The 16,830-nt window shown below is 33.0% G+C and overlaps 1 protein-coding gene across 3 annotated transcripts; it reads left to right on the top strand.

The window, feature by feature from the left end:
* Nucleotides 1-2,896: 2,896 nt before the first annotated feature.
* Nucleotides 2,897-9,924, top strand: LOC108607382 (protein Gawky). Of its 3 annotated transcripts, none has more exons than XM_033294652.1 (9): nt 2,897-3,547; nt 4,301-5,799; nt 5,872-6,246; nt 6,300-6,584; nt 7,000-7,184; nt 7,682-7,823; nt 7,881-8,077; nt 8,266-8,530; nt 8,593-9,924. In XM_033294652.1, exons 1-9 carry the CDS (start codon nt 3,070-3,072, stop codon nt 9,418-9,420), a joined length of 4,254 nt encoding a protein of 1,417 aa, XP_033150543.1. In that variant the 5' UTR covers nt 2,897-3,069; the 3' UTR covers nt 9,421-9,924. The 3 variants fall into 3 exon arrangements, with proteins under 3 accessions (XP_033150543.1, XP_033150542.1, XP_033150541.1); XM_033294651.1 differs by having other exon boundaries at nt 2,980-3,547; nt 7,890-8,077; XM_033294650.1 differs by having other exon boundaries at nt 2,980-3,547; nt 4,304-5,799.
* Nucleotides 9,925-16,830: the final 6,906 nt, after the last annotated feature.

Consider the following 16,830-nt stretch of genomic DNA (forward strand, 5'->3'; position numbering starts at 1 on the left):
TAAAGCCCTACCTGTCCATAACTTTGTTATGAATGAAAAAAAAAAAACTATACACACATAAGTATGTATATATTTTTTATGAGGCTGAACTGTTTTATATTTTAAAACATAAATACAGAGAACGTTGATGTACACAGGTGTAGATACATACATATTAGTTTATAAAACATTACATACATGCATAATTACAGATTCATAATAATTTTATAAGATCTCTTATAATGCGGGTTTATTATGAGGCATTATTTCGGAAATTAATATGATTAAAGGCACATACAAAAAAATACACATGATAAAAATACGCTCTGCAAGCAGCATTAAAATGTACGAAAACAGCGACATCGATCCACTCTACATTCAAGAATATGTTGGTAGAGCAATACAAATAATAATTTTAATAGCGTAATTTTTTAAGCAGAGCGAAGATATTTCACAAATCAAAGAAAAATGTATTCTTTGTTTGACTGTTTTGTGTTTGCACATTTAAGACTTAGTATAGATTTTCATTTATTTGTCTTGAAATATTAAGCTTCTTAAAGTATTATTTACACATGAAAATTCTATATAATTAATTTGTAGCTTTAAAATTTTCTATTGTTCACACAAATTATCGACAAGACTCAATAAAGAAACAATAATTAAAAACCTTTCTGTAATCAAAGATTCCATCATCTTAAGCCTCTTATTTGCTTAAGAACATTGCGCCACCAATAAAGCTGATAACTGATAAAGCATTTTCGATAGCTGATAGGCCATTTGTATTGGTATTTTTGAGTATGTTATATACGGTCACACAGTTTTGCGGAAATCGAGTGAATGACAGCGGCCTTTCAGAAATTGTGCGTTAAAGCAGTAAAATTTAACATACATATGTGTTGTATATATATTTATATATTTACATTTATGATAATAACACGAATGTGAAAGTATCATATGAATCAATAAATGGTTGTTGGCCTTAACATAACCGCAACGGGCGAGAGAAAATAAATGGACACATATAGTCAGACGCTTGTGGATATATTTGGTCTCCTCACGCACATTTGTTAAACGGCGATAGCTAGACTGTGGTTAATACGTAGAGTTGTCGCACTGTATTTTATGTAAGAAATATTTGATCAAACATAGTGAAATTAGAAAACTTTTTTATAATATAATGAATATTTGTGTTAATAGCGAGTCATGCAGTGATTGTGATGCATTCATAAATCAATTTTTTAAGGTCAGCCATAAAAAGCTTAACGAAAATTTGACTGGGTGGCAACATTGGACTAGCAGCCATTGCCGTCCGAGTTCGATTCATTGAACGTGTGCTGTGTGCGTTGGTTTAATTTTTTCTGAAAAAGTAATTGTTTTATTTGTGCAGCACATTTCAAATATAATTAAATTTATTAAGATTAAGATTTTTATAAGGCTTGAGCGCAATATATCATAAAATATTCTAAAGTGCTGGTTATAAAATTTGTTGTATATATGTATGTATATGTACGTGCAAATAATCATCGCATACATACATATATATATCTATGTGCATGAAATCAAATACGAAATACTCATGTAGGCATGTACATAAAGCAGAAAGTGTTATAATTCAATATGTTTTTTAGGGAGCAAGAGATGCTAGAATGGGCTGCAACATAGTAGTCCTTGCATTATTTTAATAGTCTTTGGAAAATTTTTTTTGTAGTATGTATAATATAAATGTTTGAGGGTATACCTGCTTCAGTGTGTATGTGTATCTGTGTGTAGATATAATTGGTAGCGTATAGATACTTGACAACTCTGGTCATCAGTCTTGACGCAATCGCCCCTATTTAACTCTGCAGTTTTGTTCATTAACACTAGCGCCGAAATACGCACATACATACATATGTATGTATCTGTAAGAATGTAAAATGTAGTGCCTTGTAAATGTAAAAATTGTGAAGAACAAACAAAACAGAATAGATTTAAATATTACAAATTTCTTACTTATAAAAAACCCAAAAAGTTAAAGTTAATAAATTTACACTTGGGTGTATATGGAAATATTCAATATGAGCGATATCAAATTGCTTATGCTTAACCGCTAATAATGGTAGGATAATCATACTAAGTGTTAGGTCATTAGAACAGTTTGTATAATGAATTTGCGGAAGCACTTGCTTTGATCCTAGTAATAGGCATTAGGGCCTATAACCTGTTTGCTTTGATTGTATGCAAGCTTATATATTTTGTATTTTTGATTCCAATTTTCCTATTTGGAAACCATTAGATGACAAAATAAAATAAATATAAAACTTAATATTATTTTTTTATTTAGGCACCCTAAAAATTAAATGTATTTAAAATTGTGTGTTGCTGTAACTCAGGAGAAAGGAAAATTATTCATTTTTTAAAAAATTTCCCATGCAATACAAAACAATTGAGGTCCTAATAATTTGAAGCATTGACCAATACCATTATGAATGTTAAGTTGGTCAACGTTGTTTTCTCTTTTTTTTTTTTTTTGCTATTTTAGTCAAGAAAAAATTTTAGAAATAAATTCAGAAGAAGTATTGAATTATTTTGTTCAGACATATTATGTTGTACATAGATACTTTCGAATATAATAAGAAGCATTATTCAAAACTTAATATGTTGTTTTAGTTCGATAGTTAGAAATGACAAGACAAATATACTTTTTACTTAACTACTTATCCATTTTGAATTACATTAAAATTAGTTTCAAATATTTTATAAATACTGATCATTTTATTGTGATGTTTTCTGATATTAAGAGTTATTTTATTGTTTATGTACAGCATTACTAATGTATGTTTTTATTTGTACATACATGTGTATATATTTTTAGGCTTAAAATCAATAAAATTAACAGTCGACAAAAGACAGTAACACGCCAATACGACTTAAAAAAAGGAGCAGAAAATTACTATTATAAACAAGATTAATACCAATAGTCAAACAAGTTCATTTAATGAGAATGATGTTGGTCATGAACTTATTGAAGGAGTAGTGGAGATTGCGAATGAGAATGCGCTGTTATCATCTGCTAATACAGCAAAACATCAATTGGAACAGTTGAACATAATGCGCGAGGCGCTTTTCTCCCAGGATGGCTGGGGATGTCAGCATGTAAATCAGGACACGAATTGGGAAGTACCCAGCTCTCCAGAACCAGCAAATAAAGATCCCTCAGGACCGCCAATGTGGAAACCGAATATTAATAACGGCACGGATTTATGGGAATCAAATTTGAGAAACGGAGGCCAGCCGCCTGCCCAGCAAGTACCAAAACCTTCTTGGGGTCATACTCCTTCTTCGAATTTAGGCGGAACTTGGGGAGAAGATGATGATGGTGTGGACAGCACCAGTGTTTGGACGGGTCAATCGGGAAATAGTGCAGCATCCGGTCCGTCAGTTAGTGCTAATCCCGCTGCTGTTGGAGCCGGCGTTGGCGGATCGTCTGGACCTCAATGGGGTCAGGGAGTTGGTGTCGGTGTTGGAATAGGAGCAACTGGTAATAGCAGCACAGCTGGAACAGGTGCACTGCCTGTAGCACAAGGATGTAAGTGCACATGCAATCCAATGCATTACTATTTTTTTATAGTTTAACTACGCTTTTTGCAATTCATGATAAGTTTCCTATTTTAGTAGGCCTAATTTCAATTTAATTATTAAATTATAGATTATTTTTCACTATCCACAGCGATAGTTAATTTTAAATTTTTAACTGTTTTTATGAAGCTGCAAAAACATAAATGCTTTCAAAAATCTTACATGGTATTATAATAATTTGGTATACCCTCAACAACTATTTTTAGTAACTGACATTCTATATATATATTTTATGTATCTGTACTCATCCATAATCAGTACTCCTTTTTATACTTGTATGTAAATGTATAATTCCCATGGACATATATATTCTAGGCAATTGTTACCAAAATACAAATTAAAACTAGCACTACCAACCAAATGACAACATTCCAGCACTTACAAATTTAAAATCTAAGATTAAAATGCGGGAATGATTGAAATCAGTAATAAAAAAAAAAAAAAATAAAAAAAATTAAATGAAAACATGTGATAACAAAAATTTTAAAACGGTAGGAGATTAGAAGTGTTTAAATCGTGAAGGTAGAGATAATTTTATTTAAAGGAAGATTTTTCTCTCTTTCGGTTTCTAAATTACCAACATTGACATTGATAAGCATCGATATTTTTGCAGCTCTAATATGTGATTATGTTGCATTTTCCCTTCAACTAGTACAATTTATATTGCATAAATAATTTTCTTCAATTATTATATTTATTTAAGTAGGTGCAAGTGGTGGAAATAATTTGCCTGCGCCTGGAGCAGTAGGAGGACCTGGTAGCAATGTTGTTAACGCAAATAATGGCTGGGGTGATCCACGCGAGTTGCGACCTTTGGGTGGAACTGGCCCTATGGATCTTCGAAATGTGGATCCACGCGATTCTATGCCAATGCGTGGTGTAGGTGCCCCCACAGGCGATCCGCGTGATTTGCGGATGATTGATCCGCGGGATCCGATAAGAGGCGACCCCCGTGGTATATCGGGTCGTCTTAATGGCACGTCAGAAATGTGGGGTCATCATCCCCAAATTGGTCATAACCAGATACAAAATCTTAACAAAATGGTTGGTCCTGCTGGAGTTGGAGCATCTGGAACGAATGTGCCAAACTCAAACATAGGACCAGGTGGTATTAATGTCGGAGTTGGTGGGGTATCCACCAACATGGGTAGCCAATGGGGAGGGGCACAGGCGGTTGTTGGCAGCAGTCAAAAAGATATGGCCAAGCAGATAAGTGGTTGGGAAGAGCCATCACCGCCACCACAACGACGAAATATTCCCAATTATGACGACGGTACCTCACTTTGGGGTCAACAGACTCGTGTACCAGGCGGAGGCGCTCACTGGAAAGATATGACCGATTCAATGAGTCGTAACCATTTAATGCGGTCCCAAAATCCCACAAGCGGTAACATCGTAGGAAATAGCAACGTTGCAGTTGGTGGTGGAAACACAAACGTCGTTGGACCTCAGACTCGCCTAGTGACTTCAATCGGACCGAATGGAGTGGCCGGTGGTCAACTTGGCAAGCCTGATGCCGGGGCCATCTGGGTGCATCCAAACAGTGGAAATAGCGGAGGCAACGGTGGCAGAAATCCTGGCGTCGTTAGCTCATGGGGCGACGATAGTCACAGTGTTGTCAATGTGACTGGTAATAATTGGATTGATGATAAGACAAATTCGTCGCTTGCCCAAATAAGTGGAAATTCTAATTCGTGGAGTGACTCGCCAGCAACAGCTGCAAGTGCAAGTGGCGCTAGTGGCGGTTGGGGTACAAAACAGCCAAAATTATCGACTACTAATTCTGTTTCTGGCTGGAGTAATGCAAGCACGGTGGGTGGCAGCGGAGACGGAGATATTTCGTCTGATTGGTCCCATGGAGGCATTGTAGGAAAGGTGCAGCAGCAGCAGCAACAACAACAGAAACTTTCTGGTATCAATGTGGGCGTGGTGAATTCTGATATGATAAAGCAAAGCAAACAATATCGTATTCTGGTTGAGAATGGGTTCAAAAAAGACGACGTTGAGCGTGCATTACTCAGCGCTAATATGAATATCGAGGAGGCCGCCGAATTACTTCGGGCTAACGCAAACGCTATGGAAGGTTGGCGCCGCCATGATGACACACTTGGTTCCTACACTGACCACACGAATTCGTCAAACAGCTCTGGCTTCCCCCAACGTTATCCGGTTGCCAATGCACCCTCAATGTCATTCCCTCCGGTATGTGTAATATTATTAGCTCGGAGAGTTGTTTTTATTATAAGGGTTTTTCCAATTATCTTGTTTTTATAGAGTAATCTTATGAGTAGTATGAGTGGTTCCACTGTACCCGGCAGCAATAATCCAAATATAGCCGCTTTACAAGTGCAGAAATATTTAAGTCAAGGAGGACTCCACGGAGTTGCGCTTGGCGGACCTCAGTCTGTAAATGTAAATACAGCAAATGCTGCATCAGTAGCATTTTGTCAGAATTCATCCAATGCAACACCAACGGTCAACATCGCTGCGACAAATGCCAATAATCAGCCATCAGGACAGCACATTCGAATGCTTGGCCAGCAGATCCAATTGGCAATACACAGTGGTTTTATATCCAGTCAGATATTAACTCAGCCGCTGACACAGAATACATTAAATTTATTAAATCAACTACTGGGTTTAATAAAGGTTCGGATTTTATTTTTTTATTTTATATATATATTTACCTATTGCTTTTTTAGCATCTTCAAGCTGCACAGCAATCACTTTCTCGCAGTAACGCTAATCCTATGGCAGTAAATGTAGCCATTGCTAAATACAAGCAGCAGATTCAAAATGTTCAAAACCAAATAAATGCACAACAGTCAGTTTATGTCAAACAACAGAATTTGCAACAACAAAACCCTCAACAGCAACAACCACATCACCCATCCGGACATTTAAATAATTCTAGCAATGATTATTTAAGAAATCATGAAGCAATATCTACACTTCAAGGAAATTTTTCTGAGCTTAATCTAAACAAGGTATGAATAGAGTTTTTTTTTATAGCTATGTGTGGGTTAATAGTGGGTAAATATTGATAAATTTAATAAATTATTTTTTTTATTTAGGTGTTCAATAGATGCCAAAGTTTATTGGTAATAACAAAAAGAAAATATTGTGTTAACCGATAGGGAATAATATGTATTTTTAATTTTAAGTGTGACTTGCTTTAAACATAAATTGAAGTTGTGGTATTAACATATTATATTCAATAAGTTAATACCATACAATATACGTATATGAAGGGGAAATTTTTAAGGTTTTAGGAATATGGGCTATATAAACATGGAAACATTTGAAAACCCACGAATCAAATTAATACAAAATACAATTTCTTTAATTTAAAAATTAACCCTGTTATATAATTATTCCTTTACATTTGTCTTTTTCTTGTAGCCAACTGGTTATCAGGGAGCGCCTAACCAGCAATCTCGATTAAATCAATGGAAGCTTCCAGTATTAGAAAAAGACACCATGACTGCCGACAGTACGGACTTTTCACGTGCTCCCGGGGCAACAAAACAAAACTTATCAAGCAACTCAAACAATATGAGCGGCCCGCTGGGCTTACAAAATGATGGGTAGGTGAATTACATTATATTGTTTGTATCATTACTTGAGTGTCCTCTGTATATTACATTATTATTTGTAACAAATTCTCATTTTTTTATACTTTGGAGTACTCTGTATGAAATACCTTTAAGCATTTAAGCAGTTTTAATACAAAAAAAAAAAAAAAAAGGATAATGGTATGAGAGGGAAAAGGTGGGGCAGACATTTGTTCAGTAATTTCATAAATAGTTTTTCTGATCATGCATCTTGCAAGAATGGCTGCCGACGTACCTGCATACCAAATTTTTTTTCTCTTTTTATTTCAATCTAGTTGTTGATTTCTTATGCTCATACCTACAGACAGACTTTATGCAGTCTGCCTTCTTCCTGTTGCACAACCTCTTTATACTCCTTTCCAAGCAAATTTAAAAATACATGAATCCCATAACTAGATCTAAGCAATGTATGGGTTGTTACTCAATGATATTAATTGAATGTTCTCGTAAATAACTATTATATTTTACAGAACATGGTCAACAGGGCGTAATATCGGAGATGGTTGGCCAGATCCATCATCAGAAAATGAGAGCAAAGACTGGTCAGTTACTCCGACAGCAACTGCATACACTGATTTGGTGCAAGAATTTGAGCCAGGAAAACCGTGGAAGGTAACTGTAGAATGATTTTTAATGTGAAACATACCCAAGCAGAAATTACTTTTTAAGGGTTCTCAGATAAAGACCATTGAAGATGATCCCAGCATAACTCCTGGAAGCGTTGCTAGATCTCCATTGTCCATTAACCCGACGCCAAAAGATGCTGATATTTTTGCCAACACCGGCAAGAGCTCTCCGACTGATTTGCCGGCACTAAGTTTATCGTCTTCAACGTGGAGCTTTAACCCAAACCAAAACTTTCCAAGGTACTAACATTTTTTGGGTAGCTATTTCATCTTCTATTTATTATTTATTATACTTAAGAGAATCTTAAAGATTCTCTGGCCTAATATTTACAGTATTCGAAATAAGTGATTTAAAAGTTAATGATAAAAAAACAGTTATTTTTAAATTCGTGACCTTTCTAATATTATTTTTTAATATTTACTTGTAGTTGGTCAGACAACACTCAACAATGTGCCACTTCTGAGCTATGGACAAGCCCTTTGAATAAAAGCTCATCCCGAGGACCTCCTCCTGGATTAAGCACTAACAAATCTGGTAGTGGCTTGACAGTTACCACTCCTTCTGCAACAGTTAGCGGAAATTCGAATGGGTGGTTGCCTAATAGAGCTGTCCCTAGCACCAATACGACTTGGACTGGGGGTAATAATTCTTGGGGATCCAATTGGTTGCTTCTTAAAAATTTAAATGCCCAGGTAAGCTAACAGTACGAATTTATTTTATGTATTGTATTTTAACCAAGTTATCGCGTTTGCAGATTGATGGTCCTACTTTACGTACCTTGTGTATGCAACATGGTCCCCTTGTTAGTTTTCATCTGTATTTAATCCAAGGAATTGCTTTATGTAAATATGCATCTAGGGAGGAGGCTAACAAAGCACAAATGGCTCTCAACAATTGTGTTCTTGGGAATACGACTATGTTTGCTGAATCGCCAAACGAAAATGAGGTGCAGAGCATTCTGCAGCATTTACCACCGCAAGGTGGTCCGTCCTCGTCCAACAACTCGACAATTACTATAACATCGAGCGGAAACACTGCTGGCAACAATAGTTGCATTGTGGCCACAACAACTGTTTTAACAACTGGCTCTGGAAGCTCTGGCAGCTGCAATCCAAGCAGCGGACAAAACTCCGTTGCCGCCAGCGGAACAACGAGCAACCAGCAAACGGCAACTGCTATAGGCAATACGAATGCACCTGCCATTTCAGTTGGTGGGTCCAATGCAGTCAGCGGTGGAGCATCTAATAGCAGCAGCAATAGTAGCTGTACCAGTGGTAATAGCGGCAGCATTGTTGGCTCTTCTGTGAATGGCAGCGCAGCAACTTCCAATGCTAATAACGCGGCTAAAAATACTTCAAATGTAGGAGGTGCAACTAACATAACATCAATGACCGTGATTTCTCAGCCCAATGTTAATGTATCTAGCAACGTTTCAACTGCAGTTAGTAATACTAATTCAGCGTGGCGCCAAACAACTCAAAACCCTTCAACAGCTCTACAGGGTCAAAATAGACCACAAGCCGGTAGGGAAGCTGAATATGATTATATATCTCAATTCGTTTGCTCCATTGTTGATGATTAGTTTAATGATTATTGATGATGGCGACGGCCAATAAGGTCCTTTATGGCAGCATTCAGTGACTTAAGACTCTCACACACATGCATATATACACACACCTGCACATCTACACAATTACAAAATTATTCAGTATGGGAGGAAGTATGTAAAATGGATTGACTGATAAACGAATGGACTTAGAGTTTTGTATCCCTGTAGTTATATTTTTCTTTATCGTTCATAGAGTTTAGCGTTGTATTTGTAAGAAAGATCTAATATTGATATATACATCCATATAAAAATCACGTTAATTGAATTATTTACTTACCATACATGGTCCTTTTTATCATAGCACACAAGTGTTTGAAGTCGTAGATCATATACCAATATATATACTATATGTCTTTTTATCACATTCACTTAAAATGGGATATGTTCATCTTGAATTATTGTTGCATGGCGTTCATTATTCACGAGTTCAAATAGTTTTCAAAAAAAAAAAAAAAACTCGATTTGGATTAAGAGAAACATCAAGAAAATAAATACCTGTGTTATATATTAACAAAATAGGAAGTTATAATCAATTACGGTTTTGCTTTCACTAAAAAGCATTCCCACCGAAAGAATTCGGTTAAACATACATATACCATAGATACATAAAAATTAACTCAATAAAAATCCCTGAGCATGTGAAAATCAATCGCCTTTAAATATGTGTTAGGTGACATCCTTCAGCTGCAAGTAGATAAATTATGCCTATGATGTGGGTAAATTGAATATAACTATATCAAAAATTATAATACCGCAATGTCCACGATAACCAAAATTACGTTGTAACTTACAAAGTTGATAAATACGATATATGCAATTACATACGGAAATAAAATCAAACATATGTAAAAAATATGTATTACTTATACAAATCAGAATTTTACGTGGCTACAAAATGTTGCTAACTTTATGTACAAATTATAAATTATTTGTTTGGAATAGAAGATCATATTTTCTGAAAATTGGCATCGAATAGTCACTATCGTGCAAATTAGTCAGGGCCATTAGAAGCCCTGTAAACTATCGACCACAAGGTCGAACGCCTTTTCCATATATAAATTGTACAATTTACATTTATGTGTATGCCTCTGTGGATGTGTGTGTATGTACATATGTATGCTTTCTTATGTGCATCTTAAAATTTAAAATTTGTACAATTCTAATTGCTATTTTCACTATTGATGGATTCCAGTTGCTGCCGGCTTAGCCTTAGCTCAGTAATATAATTAATTAATTAATTAACCCAATTTTAATTATTTTGTTAATTTCAAATAAAATACACATCAAAATTAGAATCGTGTCTTTAACAATAGTTGATGAGAAAAATATGTTGAATAAATAAATATGTAGATACAATGCAATATCCATATGAATAACGATATATGTACATATGTATGTATGTACTGTTGTACAGAAATACAAGCCATAAAACAACCTATGCTTCGTACATATCTGTAGTAATGACAAATACTTAACCAGTTACAGATATTGTATTTATGATCATATCTGTGGTACATATTCGAACTTAGTAGAGGCATAATTATTATCTTTAATTATTGCTGTGTTTGTGATCAAAAATTATATCATAAATGCACTAAATCAATAAATTTTGATTACGAACTTAGTGGAGGTATAATTATTGTCTTTAATTATTGCTGTGTTTGAGAGATATGTGATCAAAAATGGCATCATAAGTGCACTAAATCTATTCCTTCATAAATTTGTATTAAAATTTTGAAAAACTGCTAATTTGCTGATAGTATATTTTCCCTAATCGATCGAAATTTATATACATACATACATAAATGTAGATTACATAGAATGGGGCATGTACTACTAAAAACAAGCAGTAATTACTGTTTATCAGAATAATGTGAATTTATCTATTAAAATTCAAACTGATTTAAGTACAGCATACTTAACTCATATTATAAAACAGAAAACAGATACAAAGTATTTCATTAATATGTACATACATGTATGGATTACTTTGTGCTGTACTTTGGTATATGCACACATATGTATATATATATACATACCTATGTATATGTAAGAGTGTCAACTAACTATTGCAATAAACCTATAAAAAGTAATATTAAACTTTGATTTTTGGAATAAATGTATTATCTTAATGCGAACAACTATTTACATAATCTTATTAGCAACTAATAAATATACATAAAATGAACAGAATAAACAAATAACGAGATACATACATATGTATGTATATACAACGTGATCTACAAATCAAGGCCATGAAAAAAATAGTTAGGTACACAAGAAAATCATTATCAAACATATTTAAAATAAGTCCTATAAATAAATATTTCAAATTCTGCTGACGCGACGATCATACATTTTAGGGTGTTGCACAAATTGAATAATTGGAAAGTATTGCATAAAAAAAAGGAAAATTTATTTGATGTTGTGCAAATGCATTTAACACGGAAAAGAAGGCAACAATGACCCCATAATTGTATTTATACATGTGTGTGTATGTACATATGTATGTATATTCGTTATTAGGAAGACAATGAGATGATTTTGGATTGGCAGTAATCGATGTCGATCTCCATTGATAAGTTTTGTGGAGCTTTCTCTAAGGGGATGAATTTCATCAATTGACAGATAGCACCACCGTACTAACGTTCCAAAGTTCAAGTTTGAAACTAGTAATCAGCCCTTCACATTTTTCCAACTCCTCGCTATCAAGTTTCTCCTCATTTGAGTTTTAAGTCGAGGATTAACCTGAGCGTCTTTGCCACTCCTGATAGTTTGAGCTACCTTCATAACAGTAACGTCAGCTAGTTTCGTTGCTCCGAATAGGATAATTGTTATTGAAATTGATATACTTGTCTCGAAAAATTGTATATATATTTAAGTTAATACAAAGAATGACATATTAGGCTAAAAATAAACTATCATTTGATCTGATCTGATCTGATCGTCAGCTAGTTTCGTTGCTGCGAATAGGATAATTGTTATTGAAATTGATATACTTGTCTCGAAAAATTTTATATATATTTAAGTTAATACAAAGAATGACATATTAGGCTAAAAATAAACTATCATTTGATCTGATCTGATCTGATATGAATTATTTAGTTTATCGATTTATAAGTAAGTGAGAAAAAAAAAAACATGCGGAGCTGAGTTAAACGCTTATCAGCTTAGCAGTGAGCAAGCTTCAGTGCAATGATCAACGAGCTAATAAGCTCAGCTGTCAGGTGGGGTGCCTCAGAATTTTAAACCAACTTTAAATCCGCTTCGAGTTGGATTCAGGCGACAATGATTCCCCTTTGTGTGTAAGGGTAACAACAACAATAAACAACTTATTGTTCAATACAATTAAATCACACCACGTGCTAGGACTTGACTTTAGAGATTTCAGACTAAAGGTAAGGTATTGCGTCAAAGTATGGTATTGGTATTATATAACGTCAGCTATCAAACATTCAATATAAAAGATAATTTCGCTTAGTATAAATAAATTTATAAATTATACCATTTATTAAATATAGCACATTTTTTTTCATTAGTGAAAGTAAAACAATACGGAGATAAGCCTGACAAAATACAACAACAGAACAAATAAGGGAGCAAAATTAAAGTTGACAAAGAACGAACCAACTTATTTAGTTAATTGAACAATGTTTAAACAACAATTATATTACAGAGAATTTCGATATTTTTAAGCGTATATTTCATATACCAATAGTGTACTGCTAGCATGAACTAATTAGTATTTTTATTACAATCGGTTTTCTTAAAGTTTTTTTTTCTTCGCGAACTCAGGTTTTTCCATTTTAAAAAGTAATATTCAAGTTCATATGAAAACTTAGCGTAACTAACTTGAACTGATTCTTGATAATTTTGAAAGGGTAGTTTTTGTATAGGAACATTAACATTTCAGAAAGAATTTATATATTAACTGCTACCCACTTTTAATATGGGATTGTAAATATTTATAATTAATCGTTTCTAAGACTTATCCTCGATATTGCCAACGATTTTTAAAATGTTTAACAAGTGTAGTAACTTCATATTTATATCATAAAATATTTTTAAATTACTATACATAAAAAAAAATCGATAGCCATCGATAAATGACAGTGTTTTGTTTGAAAAGTAGGTTTCGGTATCTCCGCGTGTTTTTCGTGAAAGTCATCGATATTGACCACACATATCTATAATAAACGATATTTATTTTTTTAAATCACGAGTAACATCGGCGGCTACTTTAAGTGCATATTTGGATGTACATACATATTTTATTTGTACATACATATGTATTTAAGCAATTTAAACTAGATTTGCCATTTGCCATGTAAATTTAAACAACTGTAGGTTTGTGACGTCACATTAATTCATACATACATATGTATGTAGATTCATACATGTATTGTTTTGACCTCCTCCACGATCATGCCGCTAAACATTTGACAAAAATTTGTTTATGTACATTTGTATACATGTGTATGTATGCATGTGTGTATACCTACATACCAGTGGATGAAAAAAGGCTTTACCCATAACGTGCTGGCGATGGGCTTCTAAATGTGTTCGTACTTATAGGAACTACGGTTCGCTGCCTCATTTCCTATAAATATAACATTAATGTTGTATACATGTACATATGTATGTGTGTATGTATACTTGCATTCTAGCTAAATTAAACCCTGTTGCTTTGAAGAGGTTCGCCGCATTTGTTTTTGGTATCTAAATAGCAAACAATAACATGAAAAGTAAAAGCATTTTAAAATATTGTTAAATATGGAATCTAAATCTCATATGTATGAATATGTTTACATACATTTGTATATACCCACACAAACATTTTGGCAAGACAACCATTTTTTCATTTGATGCTGTGAAGTGCCGTTATGGTAAATATTTTATTTTATTTTTCCAGCATGAGCCTAAATCAATAAATACATTTTTAGAATTATGTATATGTATATGTATGTACTATTTTATAAAATTTAAAAATCAGCAGAACTTAAAATATGATATATCATTTAACTTTAATTTCCAAGTAAAAAAATTTTAAAATATAAAAATGTATTTACGTACATATATGTACATACACATGTATATATGATGTTAACATTTTACTTTATGTATAATATACACCAGTGTGAGTTAATTATAATTTAATAAAATAAAATATATATGTACATATGTACATAAGAATTTGTCAAAAACCTTTTTCCCGTTTTTCATATTTTAAAATATAAATAGCGGTGTATATAAATCAGATTCAACTGAACTGTAAAGTCTAATAAGTAGCACTTTCATACATATGTATGTATGTACTCACATTTGTTTTTATGGACATATGTATGTACATATATATGAATAATTATATATTAGTTAATTTTTGTACAATATGTGTTTCCTTCTATATCTTATTTAATTATTGTCGTCTCGGTTGCGAAGCCACAAAGCAAAGTAAAAAATATTTGCAATGGACGCCCTAGTACTAAACAAAGTTAAAATAAAGCTAAAGATAACAACAGTGGCATACTATAATAACAAGAGCAACAACAGTAGAAAAGGTAACAGTCAAAGACTAAAAGAAACGGCAGAAAAGCAGTCTCGGTTGGCCTGTAGACCGTGAAAAGCCACGAGCCACGATTGAAATACCGAATTTCATACCGAAAACATATGAATACTGATTGTTTAAATAAAGAGCAAACGTTATTACTATACAGAGAATTAAGTACGTACATATACAAAATCTGATACATAAAAGTAGTTCCATGTACCACAATATATACATACATGTAATAAATATTTTAAATAAATATATAAAACTGTACATTTTATCGTATGTACCAATCAAATTTTTCATTCATGCAAAGTTTATGTATGTGTATGTGCCATACACAAATTATTACTATACAAAAAATTTATTCAAATAAGTATTTATGTACCCATAGCAGATTTTTTTCAATGTCGTCTTCTTTCAATCAATCTTGGTTATTGCAACTAACGCGTTCATGAATATTTTTTAGCTAGATTCTTTTAAATTCCATAAGTATCCACCATAGTCGTTTGGAATAAGGAGAGGAGGAATATTACTTTGTGGTCATATAATATGCCTAAGCGGTACTTAAATATAACATACAAATCAAAATAATAATGTAATAATATATAAAAATCGAGTTAAAATATTTATATTTATATATATTTATATGCAATATAAATTTTCTATATTAGAAATGACGCGTAGACACCTATTGTATATGTTGTGTAATCATTTTCTAACAACCGTCATAATACTAGCTTTTCCTTACAAAAATAAAATGTGGCAAAAGCAAAACATTGCACAAACTACTTGACAAAATATGAATTTCCTTTTTGCTATTAAAAATGGTTTAATATAACTATATTTTCTTAATTTTTTTTTATTATAAGTTAATGCCCACTCTTAAATCGCCTAGCTAAACAGCTGGTTATCGTAATTTTAAAAGTGGCTTTAACACATACATATTTAAAGTTTAAGACTACTTGAACTATTAAAGTCTAGTGGGATAAATTTATAATATAGGTTATATATTATTAATAATAATAATAATGTGTAAATCGTAAAACAAAAATTTGTAAGCCTTTTATTGATAAATATTTTCCTCAGTATATTTTTCCAATATTTTCTTCGTCAGTGCGTTGAACTCAACTCCGAGGCTCATTTTGTAGCGCGTATTTTGGCCCATAACCGCAAACATTATATACAAATGAGAAGGAAGGGCATTCAACATAGGGGATGGGATAGCTTTAGTGATCGGTGTTGTAGCGTTGTGCGGACTCGGTCACTGCGTTACGGTTTTATTTATCAAACAGGTGTTTTTTTTAAGTGTGCAGGCTATCCAGACCCCAAAAATGTTCGGTAAGAAAAGTAATGAGCGTTTTCTTTTTTTTAGTATTTATAGTTTTTATAAAAGTCTCGTTGGATTATAAAAATATTTAAATATTTGAAATATTTTAATAACATGCTGAGTAATCTTTGTTACACTTGCGTCAATAGATCCGCTGTCAATCATGTCAGTCTAATATTGTCTAAGTGCCTAATGTTTATAATGTTTATAAAATGATTTTAGTACAGTGTACCTGTTAAGTGAGATTAAAACACTGAATCAACAAAACAATGAAAAATAATAGTAAGGTATTAATTTTTATAAAAATCTTATTAACAAACAATTTAAATTTTTTCCGAAAATACTTTTGCTGTACAAATGCGGAGAAATTTGTCTTTAGGTACATACAATTTCGAGAAATAAATATATAGATATTCAAGACTACTGTTAGACTTAGCAAACAAAAGGTATCTTACAAACTAAATTGTACGACGGTTCAGTGATCAGCCGTTCCCCCTGTCCACTG

The sequence above is a fragment of the Drosophila busckii genome, chromosome 4, assembly GCF_011750605.1.
Source record: "Drosophila busckii strain San Diego stock center, stock number 13000-0081.31 chromosome 4, ASM1175060v1, whole genome shotgun sequence".
In the NCBI taxonomy this organism is placed as follows: domain Eukaryota; kingdom Metazoa; phylum Arthropoda; class Insecta; order Diptera; family Drosophilidae; genus Drosophila; species Drosophila busckii.